Raw genomic sequence first — 24,142 nt, 5'->3', positions numbered from 1 at the left:
CTGTAACATCTTTCACTATGCTCTAAAATATGGTTTCAGATGAAAATACCTTCATTAGAGGCTTTCAGTCATGTGTAGGCTGCAGTATTAAGTTACCGTAAGACTAGAATTCTGCCTTAAGTTTAGCTTCCAAATTCATTATATACCCCCAGAACTAGCTGCACAAATCAGTTGCTTTATATTCAGTAAAACCTCTTATAACAGCAGCAAATAAAGCAAGATGCTCCCTGATTTTCCCGTGTCAGGTATATGATTATGAAATCAACTCAGAGCAGATCCCTTGTGAACATCCTAGGGAAAACCCAGTGCAGCTAGGAGTTACTAAAGGCCACTTCTTACAAGAGCTTCAGAGTTTGAGTTAGTGGACAGTATGTGGAGGCATCATGCATTGCACCAACCTAACTGACGTCATTAAAGTTCTTGATAAATAGCCATCCTCCTCCCAAGAGCATTCTCTTGAGACTTTTGGGTGGTGCCTTAGCCAGAAGGTCTTAGTTTAGAATGGCTAACTAGAGAGAGCAATGAGATAGCTCATATAAGACAATCTTAGGCTCATCCCTCTTTCCTCTGGGGGTGTGGGGGTACAGGGGAGAATTAAACAGACCCATCTTAGTGAAGTTTAATAATAAAATTTCCTAAAAATGTCTGTGCCCTAAATATGGTTGCTGTTATACATTTTGAAGAATTGTAAAGTAATTGGTATCACATGGAATGGTACCTGCAGGGGATCACAGCTTGCCTGCCTTGTTTGCCTCTGCACAACGTTTGATAAATCTCTGCTTGGTGGTGCCAAATGTTTATTTATAACACATGGGTTTCCACTGATTCAGTGTGACCACAAAGTGACTCTGTATCACTGCCAAAAATCAGCTACATTAGCATCATGCAATATATATATATATATATATATACATAAATATATGTATACATGTACATATATACATACATGTAAGTACATCTGTATGCATTTGTTAAAATTCATATAAATTCCAAAATTACTTTTGCAACTGCAAATTGTGCCAACTCCCACAAAAATAGTCCAGATCTATTTCTGATTGTATTGATCTTGACTACTTTATGTTCTCACTGTTGGCACTTCTAACTTGTATTCGGCGGCCATCAAGAGTACATAGTAGGCACTACTGAATTCTTCCCAGTGAATTTCCCAGGAGGGGAAAATAAGTGTGATCAAACAAGTGTTCAGGTTCCCCTCTCAGGGCTGAGTCAAGCTCATCACTTATTGAAGGAGGTATTCTCTCTAGTGGTTACCAAGAATTTACTGGAGGAAGAATAAAAGTACCACTATGGTTATTTATTTTTTTTTATAAATTTTATTGTTATATTCCCCATACAATTGCAGCCCCCCCATTCTGACCCCAATCCCTCCCCTCCCGCCCCCGCCCCCCCAAAAGTGTCTCTGGTTCATAGTTTTTTGTTGATTTAGATTTTCACTTTCTTATAGTTATTCATTTTCCTGGTCCCTTATTTAAGTTTTCTAGATTCCTGCTATGAGTGAGACCATCCGGTATTTTTCTTTTTCTTTTTGGCTTATTTCGCTGAGCATGATCCCTTCCAGCGCCATCCATGTTGCTGCAAATTGCATGTGTTTATCTTTTTTGAATGCTGAGTAATATTCCATGGTATATATGTACCACATCTTCTTGATCCAGTCATCTATTTTTGGGCATTTGGGTTGTTTCCAAAGCTTAGCTATTGTAAACAGTGCTGCTATAAACATAGGGGTGCAGGTGTTCTTTGGAATTGATGTTTCTGTGTCCTTTGGGTAAATACCTAGGAGTGGAATTGCTGGATCATATGGAAGCTCTATGTTTAGTAGGTCCAGAAATCTCCACACAGCTTTCCACAGTGGTTGGACCAGTTTGCACTCCCACCAACAGTGCAGAAGAGTTCCTTTTTCTCCACACCCTCGCCAACATTTGTTGTTGCTAGTTTTTTTAATATGTGCCATTCTCACTGGTGTAAGATGGTATCTCATGGTAGTTTTGATTTGCATTTCCCTGATGACAAGTGATGTTGAACATTTTTTCATATGCCTGTTGGCCATTTGCATTTCCTCTTCAGAGAAGTTTCTTTTTGGCTCTTCTGCCCATTTTTTGACTGGATTATTTTCTTTTTTTTTTTTTTTTTTTTTTTTTTAAAGGTTAGATTTATTTTTTTTGCCAGAATTATTTCTTTTTTTTTTTTAGAGGCATGTTTATTTATTTGTTTGTTTATACATGCACTGGGTACAGTCAGAAGCGCGGGAGGGCGAGAGACAGAGCCAGAGCGGGGAGCAGAGCAGGCAGAAGGACCGAAGCACACTGCTGAGGGGAGCAGCGGGCGGCAGGAGAGGTCTGCGCGCCATGCGGGACCCTCCTCCAGTGGCCGGGGAGCAGCCGGGGATCGAACCGGCGCCGCAGAGGCCCCGGGCAGCTTCGCAACCCAGCGCTCAACCGCTGCGCCACCGGGGAGGCCCTGGATTATTTTCTTTGTTGTTGTTGAGTCTCATCAGCTCTTTGCAGATTTTTGTGATCAGTCCTTTATCATTAGTGTTGGGTGCAAAAATGTTCTCCCAGTTGGTGGGGTTTCTCTTTGTTTTTGTTATTGTCTCTTTTGCTGTGCAGAAGCTCTTTAATTTGATGTAGTCCCAGCTGTTTATCTTTGCCTTCACTATCACTGCTTTGGGTGATGTGTCTGTAAAGATGTCTTTGATGTGCAAATCACGTACCACTATGGTTATTTAAAGATGAGTTTAATTTTAAATTGGTTTCAGAATTTATATTTATATCATTCTCATTTTGGGGTATTGGCTAACTTCCTGGGAATATTAGAAGAAATTTGAAATTAATCCAAAAATTGAACAAAGTTATCAAAATAACCCATTTCTGTAATTATAAGAAATTACTACCATCCAATCAGAAATGGTCCTGATTTGAGTGCTATTTGTAAGGGTTGCTTACAACCCTTACAACCCAACCCTTGTAGGTTTGCTGCACATTTGTCTTCACAATCAGAGGTCAGTATATTAGTACAGATGTCACTTCAGGTACTTTTTCCTTCACAATTATTATAATGGTCTTATTTTTGAATTTGGACATTATATGGTCACGAAATACTTGCTTAGAAATAAGTGACTATTCCTCAACAAGTTAAACACAGAATTACCTGTGACACAACAATTCTGTTCCTTGGTATATATAACTAAAGAATTGAAAACAACTGTTCAAACAAAAATATGTGCATAGATGTTCAAAACAGTTCTAATCACAATAACCAAATAGGAACTATCTAAATGCCCATTGATGAATGAATGAAAAAGCAAACTGAGGCATATCCAACAATGGGAGGTTATTCAGTCATCAACAGGAAGAAGGTACTAATGCATGCTACCATGTGGATGACCCACGAACATAAGTGCTAAGTGAAAGAAGTCAGACACCAAGACCTACATATTATATATTCCATTTATATAAAATATCCAGAATAGACACATCCACAGACAAATCCCTCGGAAGAGAGGAATGATAAATAACTGTTTAATGGATGTAAGATTTCCATTTGAAGTAATGAAAAATTTCTGTAACTAGATAGAAGTGAGTGTTTTATAACATCATAAATGCACAATTTTAAATGATTAAACTGGTAATTTTTATGTTATATATCTTACAATAAAAATGTTCTAAATATGCATTCTGTGACAAACTCCATATCGAATAAGGATATTATAGAGTGACTATAGATTCACCCCCCACCCCATGCTAGTAGCAGCAAGCCCTATGTGCTAGACACTATTTTAAATGCTTTATTGTACCCTGAGTAAAATATTATTATTCCTAAATTACAAATGCATAAACTGAAGTATAAAAGAAAAAAAAAGTCCAAATTCACAGAACTAGCAGAAGGTAGAGCAGAAATTCTGTCTAGCAGCAGAGTCTGCACCTTTTAGCTGTTGTGCATGGGGTGAGCCGATTTAGTCCTGTGATAGTAGTAGCTGATGTGTTTAGGGAGGCATGTTCTCAGGCTCCCAGGATATCAAGAAAGTTTCCGTTCTTAAAGAACAGACCATTTTTATTCAAAGTACAAGCATATTTCCATTGTCTGTTATTCATTTGCCCGATCACCATTGAATATACATATGCAAGAAAGAACTACAAGAAGTACAATTCTCTTTCAGTACAAAGTCAGTGTGCTCTGCAAAGCAGTTTACTGTGGTCCCAGGTGCTAGTGGCCATTTGCATTCTTCTTTTGTTGGAACAAGATGTGATTCTTGATTGCAAATGATTCTAGGAGTATGTGTCAGCATAGTTACACTCAAGTGGACATGCACCAACAAGGCCTGTGTCCAGGCAGCACTACAAAGGACTCAGACCAGTTCTCATTCCAATAAGGAGATGAGATGAATCCTACCAGTAGGGGAAACTGAGGGACTGTGGCTTACATCTCATAAGTCTCCATCCCTATTTATTTCCCAAACCAGACCATTTCCAGTCAGTTAACAGTGATGACCAAGATACTGGTTAACCACCAGGCCTCCTTATCTTGATTCGGAAAGGGCTTGGATAAAGCCTGTTGCTTTTGATAGGTGGTCAGAGCCAGTATTGGCAAGTGGGTTCTGTGATATTGTAACTGGAGCACATGGCCATTTCAGGTTCCTAAGAAATGCTTATGGAACAATACATTCGCTACCTCTTGCCATTTACCATCCAAATTCTGGGAAGGACCCTTCCTCATGTATCATACCTGCTCTACTGCTGCCACTTCTCTCAATTCAGAGGTCAATACAATGAGGTATTTCCTTGTAGAGCTTTTTTGCCCAGGATAATACCACACCATGTAGTAGCTCAACTAATTGCACATATATGAATGTGGGCAGTCCTCTCTGATTGTGCCAGCCTAATGATTTTCTGCTAAGAAATTTTCTTTCAGCAAGGTGTTATCATGTGGGATCAATGGGCGATAAAAATCTCAACAATTTTCAAGCTGGTTCTAAGTCATAGACACCGCCCATCTAGACTTTTCAATTCTCAAATTCCCCTTCACAAGACAGATCTCTCAGTGAAGCAGAGAAATTGACAAGGAGAACTTGCCAATGTAGAAACACTTGAATTAATTTCATTAAACACATAGGGAAAATCAAAGAGTGCTTTCAAATGTTTTTGAATCTGAACTGATTCCATTGCAACCCTGTCTTATTAGAGAGAGACCACCACTTAAAGTCCTTTCAGCTCTGAGACCTTATGATTTTAACTGGCCCCAGAGATCAAATTTCCCACACAAGGCAAATATTTGAGATTCCAGAGTTTCTGGGGGCAACAGACCACTCCTGAAACCCTCTGCTGGATGAATGTTGATGGTCTGCTCACCACAAAGCTCATGCTACTCCATGGACCCCCGGAGAATAGCCAACTGTGGCAAAGATAATTCAACTCTATTAACCCTCACTTTTTGTTTTCCAATAGAGTGCCCTGTCTGCCTCAATGAGACAAAATATATAACCAGCTGTTTTAAATTTATAACTAGAAGGTTGAGTTTCTGAAAGCTGAACCAGTAGCAGCCAAATTGCTACTCTATGATATAACTTTTTCTCTGGGTAGCAGTAAGGAAAGGAAGATGAAAAAAATGCATTAACCAAAATAGAAAAAAACAAAACAAAACAAAACAGTTTACCCTGTTTAATGTTAATTTTGATGATTTATGTCATCATCACTGGAATTTAGGTCTCATAAAAATGAAACAATTTATACTTAAATACAACCTGAGAAAAGTAATGCATGAAATTAAGGCTTTCAAAGATAAATTAACCTCTGTCATGTGTAACATTAATTTACAGAAAAATAATTTTGTGATTTTGACATTTGCTGCTATGCCTAACTTTCAGTTTCCACAGCTAATTTGACAGAGGCCATTTATTTCCTTGATTTATTTGTTTGATAAATATGTTCCCAATTCAGGTAGTTCTGATGGGGGAGGAGTAACACCTGGAGTTGGGATTTCATGGGTCACTCGTGTGTGTCCCTCAAGAGAGTGTTGAGCATGAATGGGGAATGTGCCACATACCTCATCCAATGGTGCTATAAAGATCAAAACTGCAACCAAAACTAAAAATATTATCACATTTTAATTACCATATAAATGAATGTGAAACAATTTATAGTAGGATTTATGTAATTAGAAGTACCTACATATAAATTGAATCTTTCTTTCACTTCAACTGTTATTAACTGATGCGTAATCTAAGCAGAATAAATTATTTAACATCTTTGGGTCTCAGTTTCCTCCTCTAAACTCCAAGTATCTCCATCATAGGATTGTTTCAAGCATTAAGTGGCAATACTCACATAAAGCCCTAAGAACAGTGCCCCAAATCACTAAAACTAATATCAACCAGTTAATGGTAGCTCTATTTTTCATTATTCTGCTGCAAGAAAGCCTTTATCTTATTATGCTTTGAATACAGCGCAAAGTCAAACCTTTCCTTAAAGCTTCCTGGTGAGATGCTTGCCATATTTCTGTGATTAGCATTATAAGTGAGTCTCACTGCTCAAGGCCTGAAATCCAAAACTTGGAGGATTTCAGAGAGAACAAGTGGATGGCTGAAGCACTGTTAAGTTATTTCTTACTAGATCTTCTTTGGCCCCATCCACAGAGAAACTTACTTCAGTTATATGGAATTTGGGGGAATCCATATTATAATAATATAAGTGTATATATAAATTGTCATCCAAAAAGGGAGGAAAAAAGGTAACAAACCTCTTGGCAAAGTTAGGGAGACTGGCACTGCAGAGTGGGCAGGAGCCAGGCAAGAGGGCTCCAGAAATCAATCGCTTCTCAGGACGAGAGCCTTGGCAGCCCTCTTCAAACTCTGGAGGACTCGGGACCATGAGCATGGAGTCCATAAGCATCTCAGATTGTTTCAACTTTGGTACCTGTTTTATAGAGGCGTGATTTCAGGATGACCTGTTAATTTTGATGTAGGTAGGGCTTCTCCATGCAGTCAGGTTTTGATCTATATGTGCCTTTCCTTTGGCAAGTCCATTTAGAAGTGACTTCACAAATGTCGTTGAGAACTTAAGTGCCTTATGACATCTGCCCCCGACCTTCTATCAGTCAAGATCATTCCAATGTCAAGACATAAAATATCTCGATTAGACAGGATTATTACACTATGTCTATAAATGACACAAAGCCATGTCTCAACTCAGAAATAATCACTGTTAGTAGTTTATCAATAGCCTTACATTCCTTTCACCTATGCATTTCTATAAATGTAACAATACTTAATTTTGACTTTTTTCCAAAATCTGGGTCAAAGAATACAGCTTTTTACACCTATGGTCTATACATTTTTATTTCTATTATCAAATTTTCCTTTACTTCTCTTTATTTTATTTGCATTTTTAAGACAATCACTTACAAAAATACTTTATATCCTTCTCTTGATGATTCTTAACAAAAACATCTGTTGTAAAGCCAAAACAGACAATTATAACAGACATACTGCAGGGGAGGAGGTGGGAGAGGGATCAGAGGGAGGGAGGGAGGAGCACAGGGGACTGAGGTGATGGTGCACGGGTGCATTGGTGAGGGAAACTCCAGGGGGACTACACCTGAGGGGGTGGGGGGGAAGCAAATATTGTTTAAAAATGAACAGTGATGTAAAAAAATTTTAATTAATTAAAAATAAAAAAATAAAATCCTCCCCTCCATCTGTTGTGCTTATTTGACAACTGGCTGAAATTTTTGCCATGAGTGGGAAAACAAGCATAGCACAACTTCTGGGAATGTGGTCCCTGTGCATGTGTCATGGCCAGCACTCAGTCATCCACTGGCAATACAAGTGGTTGTATTTCTCAACCAATAATGTCCTAAATATAACTGAGTGAAAGCAAGAGAGTATCTCTTTCCATCACTTTCCTGCCCTTGATTCTTCATCCAGTGAGAAATTTTGTACTTTTTCCTTAAGCACACATCTGTCCAGCAACTCACATTTCTCAGCAGCTAGCACAGACCCAAGTCCTGGAAACACTAAGATGATCAAAGCAGTATCTCTTAAAGAATTGTGTGCTATAATTTCAAACATTTCAGAAATTCACCTTTGCTCTTGAGAATATAAATTTTTTACCTTGGAGTTTCCTTTCTGTTTCCTACATCAAAGTCATGAAATAATTGTTATGCTGTTAAAAACTTCTAAACTTTAATTTGGGAGTGATAAGTAGTAGAGTTTAGTCTAAGATAAAAATATATTTTAGAAATCATATGGAATTAAAGTTTGATAAGTGATCCATGCTGACTTGTGATATGCTATTCCACTTTTTTCAGGCAAAAGCAAAAGTATTTTAAAGTAATAAGCCCAGAGTTATAATTTATGGTCGGTCCAAAAAAAAAATGCCTCATTTGAGTTGCTTTGGAAAAGCTCTCATCAGACAAATTACCAGTTTCACTTCCTCCTGCCTTTTTTCCGTTCAATTTAGGATATTTATACAGTTAAATGACAGTCTTATTTATTCACTCTTTGTCAGTATTTTGAATTCCATGTATGAGAAATACATCAAAGGAGAATTCCATGGGAGATGGAAGGAATGACTTTGTGGTTCCTGTCTAGCCAATATCAAGAAGGAGGAAATGTCTAGCAGACCCTATTGCTGTCTCTTCTGTGTTCTTGTTCTTTTGAGATCAAGTTCTGGAAACAACCCTGCTCTGGGTGACCAAAGACACATTTCTTTATGGACCTCTGTAACCCTTTATTGAAATCAGAATTTCAGAGCCAAAAAGCATATTCTAGTATAGCAGTTTCTGAAGCATTTAATCTTAGAATTTCCATATGATCTGGCAAATCCATTTCTGGGTATTACTCAAAAGAATTAAAATCTGGTCTAAAAGAGATATTCGTCCCCCATGTTTACAGCAGCATTATTCACAATAGCCAAAAGTTGGAGACGACCCAAATACCTATCAACAGATGAATGGATAATGAAAATGTGGTCTGTCTAAACAGTGGAAAATTGTTCAGCCTTGAAGAATAAAATTCTGATAATCCCAAAACATAAATGAATCTTGAAGACATTGTGCTAAGTGAAATCAGTCAAACACAAATAGATAAATGTTATATGACTCCATATTATATGAGAAATCTAAAATAGTCAAATCTATAGAGACAGAAATTAGAATGGTTGCCAGGGGCTGGGAAACAGAGAAATGGAGAGTTATAATTTAGTGACTACAGCAATTCAATTACGTAGATGGGTAAGTTTTGGTGGAAAGACAGTGGCGATGGTTGTACAACAGTATGAATGTACTTAATGCCACTAAACTATACGTCTAAACATGATTTAAATGATAAATCTCATTTGATACATATTTTTCTACAATTAACTACTCCTTACCTTCATGGAGTTTCAACCTAAGAAAGATAACAAAAATATAAACAGAAAAATATAAAACAGAAAAGCACATTCTTCATCAACTTTTGGTCCACCCCTGTTTCATAGGTAAGAAGTAAGAGACAGAGATAAAAGGTAACAAGACCTTGCTCATAAGATCTTGGTTGTCTGACTCCTGGATTAATGATCTTTCCATTGAAACAGACCTCTTGAGGCACTTCTAGTATCTCTATTTTATCTGTGTCTTTCCATAATATATTGGAAAGAGATGGGCTCTAGAACCTGGGTTCAAATTCTAGCTCAATTACTTGCAGAAAGTTTCATCTTAAGATTCCTTTATGAAATGAAGATAATTAATACCTACTAGACAAGGGTTAAATGTAATTTGTTATACTCACACCTAGGTACAAAGTAAAGATCATCTCCTATCCTGCTAAGTCTCACAAAATGCCTTCTTTAAATGTGTTGCTTGTGTGTAAGTTATTTTCAATACACAAATGCTTTCAACTTAGCAATTTCAGCAAAGATAGTCCTCTTCAGTTTTTAATAAATCATTCTAGAAATATAGTTTGGATCTGGAGAAAACTGACTCGATTGTAAAATCTGGGAAACAAGCCAGCTACATTTATTTGACTCTTATTTAGCTGGAAGAGAAATTTCAGTGTAAGTTTGGTAAAGAATTCAAAACAAGAGTTAACTTATTCTTTTTTCCAAAAAGTAAAGTCAACTCTTTGATATTTCTACTAGCTATTAAAAAAAAATCAAGGTCACATTATATTTTCATTCTTAAAAGGTACTTACCCCAAATAAAAAATATATAATGAAGGGCCTCCCTGGTGGTGCAGCGGTTGAGCACTGGGTTGAGAAGCTGCCTGCAGCCTCTGCAGCGCCGGTTTGATCCCCAGCTGCTCCCCGGCCACCGGAGGAGGGTCCCGCATGGCGCACAGACCTCTCCTGCCACCCGCTGCTCCCCTCAGCAGTGTACTTGGGTCCTTTGCCTGCTCTGCTCCCCGCTCTGGCTCTGGTGAATTCTCTCACCTTCCCGCGCTTCTGACTGTACCCTGTGCTTGTATAAACAAATAAATAAATCTTTAAAAAAAAGATATTTAAAAAAATAATAGGGGCAAAAAAAAAGTATATAATGGCATAGATCATATATAAATGACCACCCTGGGAGATTAATTATGAGTCTAATCTCCCAAGTAGAGTGTTGTGTTTCTCAGGTCTAATACAGATATTTTAAAAAACTAGAGACCACATATCACAGGGTATATCAGGACTTTAAGCACAACAGTTCTCTCCATCGCTGATTCCACAGCTTTCTCCACCTCTAAGCCTAATTGCTGTGATGATTCCCTCTGAGTTCAAAACATTTTCCTACTTCCTTCTACTATATTCAAGGATGAAAAAGACCAGCTATTCCCATTCACGAAGGCCTATAAAGATCTTCTCTTTTTAGATTTGCCACAGCTCTTTAGGTTTGTGAAAAGATTAATTCTATCTGTAGGTTAGAGAATTATGTTAACTATATGGTAATTGCATAGAAATAGATGACTTCGGTTATGTTTCTAAGACTCAACAACTTCTATAGTTTCTTGTTAAAGAGTTGGTAATTTATGTTGTATTGCAACCCTGTCCCTGGAGAAGTTATAGACAGCTCACCTGGGAGGCAGGTTTTAGTCTCAGACAACATGACTTTGACGGAGGTAGTATAATTTTGTGAACAAAACTTGGGACTCACATTTTAATGAGCTTGAGTCAAGGCCTGGTTTTACATCTTACTTCATGAAATAAATCACTTAATTCTCTTATGCTTTAACCTCAAATCAAAATAAAGATGATAGAAATGTATGAACATCGAGTAATAATTATATAAAGCATCAAATAAAATATTGATACAAAAGTAAACTCTGATATTAGCAACCACATACATCAACTTATTCTAATATTTTAAACAATTCACACACATACACACTCAAATCTGAATACTGTTTGATTATGCGTCACTTGATTTTAAACTTCTACTAAACCTTTTAAATGTTATAAAATTATAACTCCTTCTGAAACCTCATGATGACACTTAGCACTATTTCTAATATTTAAATGTTTTCTAAAATGTTAATTTGTATACTTTCTAGATTTCTAATCTTTTCTAGCATTTTACAACCATGAAAAATGACTTCTTTACCAAGTTCATAGTATAACAAGATTTCTGGCATCTGGGATACAGCTAAAATGCAAGTGGTTAAACTAAAGAAGAATGTTTACATTAACAAATAGTTCTCTTTTTCATACTAAATCAACAATGTGGACTGTATAATTAAAAGTGAGATAAAATTTCAACATGGAAATTAGTATTATATTGTCACTTATAATTTCTCATTATTTTGATGAGATTATTGGTCTTGTTTTAATCTTTGTTTTTCCAGAAAGAACCAGAAAGAAAGTAAAAATATTATTCTTGTTAGGTTTTGAGGGAAGCTTCTCTATTCCAGAAACTATGTTAAGTGCTATACATACAAAGATTTATGAGGGGGAAGAGAGGAGAGAGGCAGGGTAGAAGTGCAGGGAAGGGCAGCATATAAGGAAGAGAGGATTTTACTCTCTGCCTTCTAGAGTGAGCAGAGATAAAATGACTAACAGAGGGAGAGCCAGGCTTCTCATTGTTGACATGGGAGGTTTCAGATAAACAAGGGGAGGCATGGTGATGGATTAGAAATGAAGTCATTGGTGTGAACTCCTGTTCAGTTTAATGTAGATGCAGATGGTTACATATAGAAATACTTATAGATATGTGTGCATATGGGTTTGTGTACCCACATAATTTCTTAGTCTGTAAGCCAAGAGGAACAATAGCAATGACACCCAAGAGCAGCAAGCATGTGCAGCACCCAGATTTTGGTTTCTAATTACCATTTTCCAATAAAAGAAAGCCAGACTCCTTAGAGAAACACCCTATTGTAAGATAGGACCAGGAGACCTACAAGATGAGTCTGGGACAAATTTTACCATCAGAAAGTAAGGAAATGCTCACACACATGCACACAAATACACACTCACACACACTGATGGGGGCATATTGAATGAATGCAGAAGCCACCTCAAAGATCTACAATGGCCAAAGTTGGAACAATTAGAACAACAAAATAGATAAAGTAATGGTGAATTATAAAAGTAAATATCCAGTAATATATACAGACATAATAATGATTGACTAAGTAATTGGAATGAAATAACTGGGAGAGGAAAAGACATCTCTTTGGCAGAATTCCACATCATTTATGTAACTATTTTACCCTTGAGAAGGTAGAGATAACCCCACCCTCCTCAAGTGTGGGCTACGCAAAGTGGCTTCCTTTCAAAGAGAATGGGATAGAAGGAGGAAAAAAGAGTAGCTTTGCAATGGAGAGACCCAGTACACACTGCCTCAGCCAGTAGAACAAGGTCGTTTTGATATGATGAAAAGGACACTGTTCGCTCTGGAGTCTTCTGCCCCCAAACTTGACGTTTCAGTGTTTTCATGAGGAAAATAGACAAGTCCCAACTGAGGGATATTCTTCAAAGTACTGAACCAAAGTACTCTTCAGAGCTGTAAAAGTTATCCCAAGCAAGGAAAGTCTGGGAAATCATTACTGCGTATGGCACCCAGGCATGCACAGTCAATATAAGGCGTGTAGTATCCTGAATGGGATCCTGGGACAGAAAAAGGACACTGAGTAAAAATGAAGGACATCAGAACAAACCATGGGCTTCATAATAGTGAATTGATGTTGCTTCTTTATTCATAACAAATGTGCACTAACTTATTAAGTTATATTATTAACTTAATATGTTAATAATAGCAGAAACTAGTTGTGTGGTAGATGGGAACTCCCTTTACTATATTTGGGAGTTTTCTATAAATATAAAAGTCTTCTAAAGTAAAAGTTTATTTGAAATTGTTGACAATATTCTGATCAGGTACAGTAAATACAGTGCAGGAAAAAAGACATGTGAACTGCAGGATCAAGCTGTCAGAGGGAAAAAGAATTCCAAAATTATTCTTAAAGATTTTGATTCCAAAAGAAGACCACATGGTCTGGTATTTTGTGTCACACCCTGAAATCCATACTTCTGTATAATGTATATGTTTGGGGTGTTTCAACTTACAATATATTGTATTATAGAACTATTTGTGTTCATGTTACAGCAGTCTTTATAAAAACCAAAGCAAATCCTTTGATTTCTAGAAAAATAAGCCACCACCTAACAAAAGTAAAGAAAAAACAATCAGACCTGATGGGATATGGAAGGCATTCTAAATTTAGCAAAGCGTAACCTCTTCTCTTCAGCATTTATTCTAGAAAAATAAATAACCTTTGGGCATCCGTTATGTAAGTAAAAAGTGGCATAGTGACTTTGATACACTAAACTTTTCTGCCTTCAACATTACCTGCATTGTTCCTGCCTGTGGGATTTTTTTTTTTTTTTTTTCAGATTGTTCCCCACACTGAAATGCTTGTCTCCTGCAGTCATAGTATGTGTCCCTCTGTTATCTTGTGAATTTAAAACTTACAACTGTTGTTGGTAGCTGTTTCTCCCATTTGGTTGCCAGCTTCTTAAGCACGCATTACAGCTATCATCTTCTCAGCACAGTGTCTGCCATTCTTCACTCAGCCACATTTATTATGTGTCTACCCTTAGCACCATAGAATATACAGGAGGGAGCGAATTACAGAGAAAAATTAACAACTAAATGTTAGTGTTGTGGGGAAAACTTTCCAAGCCAATAATGCTTTTATGAAATGGAGGGAGGGAGGGAGGAAAAATACTGATAGAGATCAGGCTTACATTGTGCATTACAGAAAAGTGGTATCACAGTACTTATTTATTTGTATAGTCAGTGTACATGCTTCTAAGTTAAAGATCCCTTTCTTCTACAACTTGGCCCAGTTTATGTGATCTGGGGGCCCTGTGGTTTGTGGATAGAAAGCTGGTAAGCTCTGAGTGAATAATCATTCACCCAGTGAATGAATAATCAATATTCAATATTGATTCAATGTTCACTGAATATTCTATATTCAATATTCAACCAATAATCAATGTTTATTTTCAAAAGAAAACATGAGCAAGCTATAAGTATTTAGAGGAAGGGAAAAAAAGACAAAAAATGTGTTTTTCATGCAGAAACCTGAAGTTGAAAACTATCCAGTTTCTGCACTCTTTTTTTTAAGATTTATTTATTCACGAATACAGAACTGGGGTACAGGCCAGTGTACCCCAGCTTGGAGGATGAGAGGAGTCACGAGAGACACAGCAGGGAACAGAACAGGCAGAACTACTGAAATACACTGTTGAGGGGAGCAGCAGATGAGACAGGAGAGGTCTGCCGAGCCATGTGGGTATCTTCCTGACTGGGGATCAAACTTGTGCTGCGGTGGCTGGTAATAGCTTCATAGTGCTGCGTCTTAACCCCTTGTGCCACCAGAGAGGCCCTCAAGTTATTGCTTTGTTTCTTGAAAAAAGAATTTATTTCCTTTTGAAATTTTCTGTTAAACCAAAGCATTGTCATTTCCATGTACAGGTTACACCCCCATTTATTTCAAATATTGCTTTTGTCTATGGCTCTTATGGAATATTTGCTACCCTATTTCTCTACTGTAGATTGGTTTAAATTCAATTTTCCAGGTCATCAGTGCCAAAAAGTATTCTTAATTACTGCTATTGAACAATTTCTGGTTGGGCAATTTTAAACCACTTTCTGTGCCCCACTCTATTCTCTGAAGTTTTTGTCGATGCAGAACTCTGGTCTTTTCCATAGACGCTTCAAGCACTCTTGACATCCTGTGATTCATTTACCCACAGAATGCAGAAAACACTTCTGATTTTATGCAAGATATTGAATTTTCAACCAAAAACTGTTTTTTTTTTTTTTTTTTTTTTTTTTTTTTTTTTTTTTTTTTTTATAGAGGCATGCTTTATTTATTTGTTTGCTGGTTTGTTTGTTTGTTTTGTTTATACATGCACTGGGTACAGTCAGAAGCGCGGGAGGGTGAGAGAATTCACCAGAGCCAGAGCGGGGAGCAGAGCAGGCAGAAGGACCGAAGTACACTGCGGGCGGCAGGAGAGGTCTGCGCACCATGTGGGACCCTCCTCCGGTGGCCGGGGAGCAGCCGGGGATCGAACCGGACACGGGCAGCTTCGCAACCCAGCGCTCAACCGCTGCGCCACCGGGGAGGCCCCAAAAACTGTTTTAATTCTCAAAAACTAACTAGCTTCACAAACACTCTTTCATCCCAACAGAGCAGAGTCACAGAAAATAATTATATATTTCTAAATTTCCCTGTGGATATATTGTTTTGTTTCCAAAGACTTCTCTAATCTGTCCTTGTTCACTCTCCCTGACTATTCCAAATCTTCCTGGAAAGCCTGTATTCCTGCATACCTGAGCCTGTAGATCCCAGGGTCCTCTCTTAGGTGAGGTCTGACCCTGCCACCACATTCGAGTCCCCATCAACTACATTTAAAATGTCAAATTATTCCTGAAATAACTACCTCATGAACTATCAGTGTTACTGCATAGATTTAAAAATCCCCTGTATTGTAGAGCCTAAATCACCCCAACGTGGCATCAGCAGAGGTCAAGTCCTCACTCTACCGCAGAATGGGCAGACTTGAGTAATTTTTTCCAGATCCCTGAGCATCATTCATCTGTCCAGACACTCTCTACAGTGCATCTATTGTGTGCCACGTGCCAAGGTCTTAGTGGTGAGGAATGCAGTCACAGTGGCTCAATCAGCTGACCTCCTATAAGCTGTTTCTTCATCTTTTAAAACAGAAATAGTAGCACCCATCCCGTAAGGTATTTAAACTACATGGCTGCCACATATGGCTCTCCACCATCTCTACTCTATGTCACACCACCACCTTGCCCCTGCTCTCTAGTTCCTAAGGAACAATCTTATCCACATTCCTGCTGAGCCTTTTCAAATGAAATGATCCTCTCTAAGCATACCAGGCCAGTGCACAGGAAGCCACACCTCTGGTCATAGTTGTTCTGGAGACCTTTTCCATGGCCTCTGCACAACTAAGAGACCAATGCCTAGTGCATGACACTCTGCCCATCACCCAGGAAATGCTTGGGTTTCCTCCATCTGCTTGACTTCTCCTCCCAGGTTATCATTTCAGGTGCCCAGTTGGATGGAAATGACAAGGCATCTCCCTTTTTATTGGGAAGAAATTTCTTCAATCCATATGAGTCACTTGAAGGTCCCCCATGTACTGTTAATTAAAATGAATTAGATAGACTACAACTTGTTTAAAGTATCTACATTTAAATCTATATTCCATGAGATTAATCCATGCCAAACTGTATTTGGAGTAATTGATAGACTGAAAAATGAACAATGTGTATTTCTGAAAGTGTTTGTGTGTTGAAATATAAAGTGTAACTTTAGGAAGATCTAATGTATACTGCAATGTGCATTGGTTTCTAGATTCTGTTAGAAGTTGTGTAGCAAAGTTGTTCTTCACCTGCTCCCTGAAGGGTCATTACTGCCTCTACAGCAAATCCAGTTTCATTCTCATCAGCCAAGAACCTCAGTCTTGGATCCATATCATGTTTCTATTTCAGCAGGTGTGTATAATTCATGTTCATCATGGTCCATTAATGAATTATCAATTCATTTTTACTGAATTGTCAATTCTTTGACTAGTATTAGTATATAGATAACAGTAGTACATACACATTTCATTAATACTGTTAAATTTAATTTTCTATGTTTTAGGATAGTTTCCCAATGAAAATCCCTTAGTAATCAGAAGATCAAAACTATTAAAATCTTGAATATTGCTAGCTTTAAAAAAGAATGAAAGGGAAAATACCTTTTGTTCAACAACAACAAAAAAATACAGCTTATTTGGGAGAGTAATTTTCTTCATGTAGAATCAGCCTTTATTTTTCCAAGATATTCCAATGTCCAATTAATTTTAGTGTCAACATATCCTTTTTCACATTAAAATACTGGAATACAACCTTTCCAACAGAATAAATATACATAGGTAAAAATTATTTAAAGAGGAGCTTTCAATTCAACAATAAAGAATTTAGTGCAAAGATGTTAATGCTTATCTTGAAAGTATTAAACTTTTACATAAAGATCAAGACCTTTGGGGGCGGAGCAACATGGCGGCGAGGAGACTCTGCGAGTAAGATCTCCCATTAAAAAAAAGTTAATAGGGAGGAAAAGCGGCAGGTCCCAGTGAGAACTGGGACACGGAAGATAAACGGACGACTCCAGCAAACTGCCCAAAGAAGAAAGTTGCCATAAAAGAGGACGAGAAGGGAGGGAAGCGCAGAACCCTGCTCCCCTCCCCCGCCCACAGAGGCGGCACTCTCCAACCGGCAGAGAGGAGGGAAACAACAAACCAAAACGCCCAACAAGAAAAACGGACGCAGCAAGTGGGACTGTGAGTAGAAAGGAACTATTTCAGCCACCACACCCCGTGAACGGGAGCTGAGGCGAACCCTGCAGGATCCGCCACGGAGGTGAGCTCCAGGCACCATTAAAGAGAGCCCCGCCCCCCAGGAGGAGACCAGCACCAGCACACAGCCCCAGCCGCCCGGTAAGCTTGCGCGGAAAGTGGCGCGGATCCGGACCAGATCGCAGCTGCCCAGGTCCCCGCGCCTGCGACCTAGGCTTGCGGGGAGACGGCGGAGGCCCTCCCTGAGTGAGCAGGAACAAGGCGCCCAGGCAGGGGAGCGGGATTCAAAAGGCGCCATTCCCGCGCCACTGATCTGGGCTACAGCCTGCGTCCTGGAACTGAGGGCTTTGGAACTGAGACCCGGGGCACGAAATTAGGGGGAGACTGCGCAGGCCCTCCCTGAGTGAGCAGGAACAAGGCGCCCAGGCAGGGGAGCGGGATTCAAAAGGCGCCATTCCCGCGCCACTGATCTGGGCTACAGCCCGCGTCCTGGAACTGAGGGCTTTGGAACTGAGACCGGGGCACGAAATTAGGGGCGTGGGTTCTCCACGACGGTGGGGCACAAGGCAGACACAGCACCCCAAAGCCGTTGAGGTGTACCCTACCATCCCCGCTCTGCTCCCTGTCCCACGGGGTGGAAAATCAGCTCCCCAAGGGCTCTAGGAGAGATCTCTGGCGCCACCTAGCGACTTGACCCCAGCGCAGGCTCCTGAAGGAGCTAGTGGCCAGCTGGGGAGTTAGCCCACACCGGGCCCCTTCCGAACAAGTAGTCTGAGCCCACAGGGAGAGCGAGCACCCACAGCCGGGGCAGACCAGGCGCGCAGAAGAGTGTGCCTGAGACCAGACGCGCAGGGAGTGTGTCCCACATCACCATTTTAGAACAGGGACATTTCTTCAATAAAGACTACCTGCAGAAGGCTTCCTCAGGAGCCAGAGGTGAGCGGGGGAAGTTCGCCCATGCCAGACCCCCTCTGGCCTGCAGTCCAAGCCCAGAGGGGAGCAGGAACCCACCGCCGGGGCAGACCAGGCGCACAGGGGAGTGTGTCCCCACATCGGCATTTTAGAACAGGGACCTTTCTCCAGTAAAGGCTGCTTGAAACTGACAGATGACTCCTGGAAGAACCAGAGGGGAACAGAGAAGCCCACCCAAGATGCCGGCCAGTCCCAACAACACAGTGTCCCAACGCATACGGCAAATTAGAAAACAGACAGTAGGGAGGAGAAGAACCACACGCAACCTAGCAACTCTCCAGAGAAAAAGCATACCACAAAAAGAAAGCCAGCCCCCAGATTGCAAAGACAATAACTTGGAAGAATTTCTGAGCCTTCCAGAAAGAGAATTTAAAATTGCCGTGATTAAAAAACTGACAGAAGTCATAAAGGAAAACAATGATAAGGGAAAAATAATCAACGATCAGAAGAATGCAATTGAGTCCCTAGAGAGGGAAAACAATGGTCAGAAGAAAGAAATTGAGTCCCTAAAGAGGGAAGTAAAAGAAATGCAGGAGATCAAAGAATTAATGGAAGAACTAAAGAATTCTGGGAAAAGCAATGAAAGCAGAATAGATGAAATGGAAGAACGAATAAGTAATCTTGAAGACACAGAAATAAAAAGAAGCAAAACAGAAAAGGAAAGAGAACTACGAAGGAAAAAGAACGAAGAAAGACTTCGGGAACTATCTGACTCCATGAGGAAAGGAAATATAAGAGTTATAGGAATACCAGAAGGAGAGGAGAGAGATGTAGGAACAGAGAAAATATTCAAAGAGATAATTGAAGAGAACTTCCCAAATGTGAAGAAGGAGCTGAAAATTGATATACAAGAAGCAAGAAGAACACCAAACTTCCACGACGAAAGGAAAAATACAGCAAGACACATAATAGTAAAGCTCCCAAGAATCCAGGACAAGGAAAAAATAATGAAGCTGGCAAGAGGGAAGAAACAGATAACATTCAAAGGAAAACCAATCAGGCTGACATCAGACTTCTCCGAAGAAACACTACGGGCAAGGAGAGAGTGGAGGGACATAGTCAACAGACTCCAAGAAAACAGATGCCAACCAAGAATACTCTATCCCGCAAAGCTCTCCTTCCTCTTTGAAGAAAGAATATGGACCTTCCCAGACAAACAGAAACTCCGGAATTTCATTGCAACTAAACCCCCACTCCAAAAAATACTACAAGGAGTCCTAAAGCCAGAACCTCAGAGGGACGAATAGCAATGAAAGAAGGCCAAAAAAAAAAAAGTTATTAAAAGAATAAATAAATAAAATCAAAGGAAAGACAAACACAATGGCAAATACAGATGTTAATATATCAATATTAACTCTAAATGTAAATGGACTAAACTCTTCAATAAAAAGACACAGAGTTGCAGCCTGGATTAAGAAACAAAACCCAACCTTTTGCTGTCTCCAGGAAACACATTCAGCTACAAAAGATAAAAATAGGCTCAAAGTTAAAGGATGGAAAACAATCCTACAAGCAAATGGACCAAAAAAGAAAGCAGGAACAGCTATACTTATATCAGATAAAACAGATTTCAAACTCAAAAAGATAAAAAGAGACCCCAATGGTCACTACATTATGATCAAGGGGACAATACTTCAAGAAGAAATAACACTCATTAACATATACTCACCAAACGAAGGAGCACCAAAATATATCAGACAACTGTTGTCCTCTCTGAAAACAGACATCAGAGAAAACACATACGTAGTGGGAGACTTCAACACACCACTATCAACAATGGATAGATCAACAAGACAAAAAATAAGTAAAGAAACCAAAGCTCTAAATAAGGACCTAGAGCAATTAGGCTTAACAGACATCTATAGAACACTAAACCCCAAAAAAACGGAGTACACATTTTTCTCAAGCGCACACGGATCATTCTCCAGGATCGATCACATACTGGGGCACAAGACAAACATCAACAGATACACCAAGATTGAAATCATATCAACCATCTTTTCTGACCATGAAGGCATCAAACTAGAAATAAACCATAAAAAGAAGGCAAGGAACTTTCCTACCTCATGGAGATTAAAAACCACACTACTGGAAGACCATTGGACTAATGAGGAGATCAAAGAAGAAATTAAAAAATTTTTTGAATTGAACGACAAGGAGGACACCAATATCCTAAATGTATGGGATGCAGCAAAAGCAGTAATAAGAGGAAAATATATAGCAATAGAAGCTCACATCAAGAAACAAGAAAGAACGCAAAGAAACAACCTAATCTCGAAGCTCAAAGATCTAGAAAAAGAACAACAAAAAAACCCCAAAACCAGTAGAAGAAAAGAAATAATAAAAACCAAAGCAGAAATAAATGAAATTGAAACTAAAAAAACAATCCAAAAGATCAATGAAACCAAGAGCTGGTTCTTTGAAAAAATCAATAAAATAGACAAACCCCTAGCCAGGCTCACAAAGGAAAAAAGGGAGAAAGCACAAATAAACAGGATCATCAATGAAAGAGGAGAAATCACAATGGACACAGCAGAAATCAAAAGAATAATCAGTAACTACTATGAACAGTTATATGGAAACAAGTTTAACAATCTAGAGGAGATGGACAAATTCCTACAACTCTACAATCACCCAAAGCTAGATAAAGAAGAAATAGAACACCTAAACAGACCAATTACAATTAGCGAAATTGAAATGGTAATCAAAAACCTCCCCAAAAACAAAAGCCCAGGACCTGATGGATTTACAAATGAATTCTACCAAACATTCAGAGACGAATTAGTGCCTATCCTTCACAAACTCTTCCAAAAAATTGAGAAGGAAGGGACAATACCAAACACGTTTTATGAAGCCAACATTACACTAATACCAAAACCGAACAAGGACAACACAAAAAAGGAAAACTACAGGCCAATCTCCCTAATGAACACTGATGCAAAAATCCTCAATAAAATTTTAGCTAGCAGAATCCAACAATGTATCCATAAGATAATTCACCACGACCAAGTTGGATTCATTCCAGGGGCACAAGGATGGTTTAACATCCGAAAATCAATCAACGTTATCCAACACATCAACAAAAAGAAATATAAAAACCATATGATAATATCAATAGATGCTGAGAAAGCTTTCGACAAAGTGCAACACCCATTCATGATAAAAGCCCTTGAAATTCTTGGGATACAAGGAACATACCTCAACATCATAAAGGCCATCTATGACAAGCCAACAGCCAGTATCATTCTCAATGGTGAAAAGCTGAAAGCAATTCCATTAAGATCTGAAACAAGACAAGGATGTCCACTCTCACCATTGCTTTTCAATATAATACTGGAAGTCCTAGCCAGGGCAATAAGACAAGAGAAAGACATCCAAGGAATCCAAATAGGAAAAGAAGAAGTCAAACTATCACTATTTGCAGACGATATGATATTATACATAGAGAACCCTAAAAACTCCACAGAAAAGCTAATTCAACTCATCAATCAGTTCAGTAAAGTGGCAGGATACAAAATCAACACGCAAAAGTCAGTAGCCTTCCTATACACAAACAATAAATCTGAAGAAGAAGAAATCAAAAAGACCATCCCTTTTGTTATTGAAACAAAAAAAATCAAATATTTGGGAATAAATCTAACAAAAGAGGTAAAGGACCTATACAAAGAAAACTATAAAACACTGTTAAAAGAAATAGAAGAAGACACAAAGAAATGGAGAGACATCCCCTGCTCATGGATTGGAAGAATTAACATCATCAAAATGGCCATCCTTCCAAAAGCAATATACAGATTCAATGCTATTCCAATCAAAATTTCAATGTCATTCTTCAAAGAAATAGAACAATTATTGATGAAATTCATATGGAATCACAAAAAACCCCGAATAGCCAAAGCTCTCCTGAAAAAAAAAGAAGGGAATGGAGGCATCAGACTCCCAGACTTCAAACTATACTACAAAGCCATAATCATCAAAACTGCATGGTATTGGAACAAGAACAGACATACAGACCAATGGAATCGAATAGAAAATCCAGAAATAAACCCACAGATTTATGGTCAACTAATCTTTGACAAAGGAGCAAAGAATATGCATTGGAGCAAAGAAAGTTTGTTCAATAAATGGTGCTGGGAAAACTGGGTCGCTACATGCAAAAGAATGAAGCTTGACCACCACCTCACACCATACACAAAAATCAACTCAAAATGGATTAAAGAACTAGACATAAGACCTGAAACCATAAAATATATAGAAGGAAATATAGGCGAAACACTACGTGATTTGCACATCAAAGACATCTTTACAGACACATCACCCAAAGCAGTGATAGTGAAGGCAAAGATAAACAGCTGGGACTACATCAAATTAAAGAGCTTTTGCACAGCAAAAGAGACAATAACAAAAACAAAGAGAAACCCCACCAACTGGGAGAACATTTTTGCACCCAACACTAATGATAAAGGACTGATCACAAAAATCTGCAAAGAGCTGATGAGACTCAGCAACAACAAAGAAAATAATCCAGTCAAAAAATGGGCAGAAGAGCTTAAAAGAAACTTCTCTGAAGAGGAAATGCAAATGGCCAACAGGCATATGAAAAAATGTTCAACATCACTTGTCATCAGGGAAATGCAAATCAAAACTACCATGAGATACCATCTTACACCAGTGAGAATGGCACATATTAAAAAAACTAGCAACAACAAATGTTGGCGAGGGTGTGGAGAAAAAGGAACTCTTCTGCACTGTTGGTGGGAGTGCAAACTGGTCCAACCACTGTGGAAAGCTGTGTGGAGATTTCTGGACCTACTAAACATAGAGCTTCCATAAGATCCAGCAATTCCACTCCTAGGTATTTACCCAAAGGACACAGAAACATCAATTCCAAAGAACACCTGCACCCCTATGTTTATAGCAGCACTGTTTACAATAGCTAAGCTTTGGAAACAACCCAAATGCCCAAAAATAGATGACTGGATCAAGAAGATGTGGTACATATATACCATGGAATATTACTCAGCATTCAAAAAAGATAAACACATGCAATTTGCAGCAACATGGATGGCGCTGGAAGGGATCATGCTCAGCGAAATAAGCCAAAAAGAAAAAGAAAAATACCGGATGGTCTCACTCATAGCAGGAATCTAGAAAACTTAAATAAGGGACCAGGAAAATGAATAACTATAAGAAAGTGAAAATCAAAATCAACAAAAAACTATGAACCAGAGACACTTTTAGGGGGGCGGGGGTGGGAGGGGAGGGATTGGGGTCAGAATGGGGGGGCTGCAATTGTATGGGGAATATAACAATAAAATTTATAAAAAAAA

General features: G+C 38.8%; 1 protein-coding gene across 3 annotated transcripts in view; it reads left to right on the top strand.

Moving 5' to 3' along the window:
* VEPH1 (ventricular zone expressed PH domain containing 1) overlaps positions 1-24,142 on the top strand; it is a gene marked incomplete at both ends in the record, with an annotated part of 188,363 nt that overhangs the window by 119,828 nt on the left and 44,393 nt on the right. For 2 of the 3 annotated variants that reach the window (XM_084231249.1, XM_084231248.1), the window contains one exon: positions 16,856-16,995. In XM_084231249.1, coding sequence (XP_084087375.1) covers positions 16,856-16,995 — 140 coding nt within the window. Of the gene's footprint in view, positions 1-16,855; positions 17,011-24,142 lie in introns of all 3 variants that reach the window. The other variant, XM_084231247.1, reaches the window with a different exon arrangement.

This window comes from Talpa europaea (assembly GCF_964194135.1).
Source record: "Talpa europaea genome assembly, chromosome: 4".
Classification (NCBI taxonomy): domain Eukaryota; kingdom Metazoa; phylum Chordata; class Mammalia; order Eulipotyphla; family Talpidae; genus Talpa; species Talpa europaea.
The sequence above is the reverse complement of the archived record's forward strand: the minus strand, read 5'-3'. Positions and strand labels throughout refer to the sequence as shown.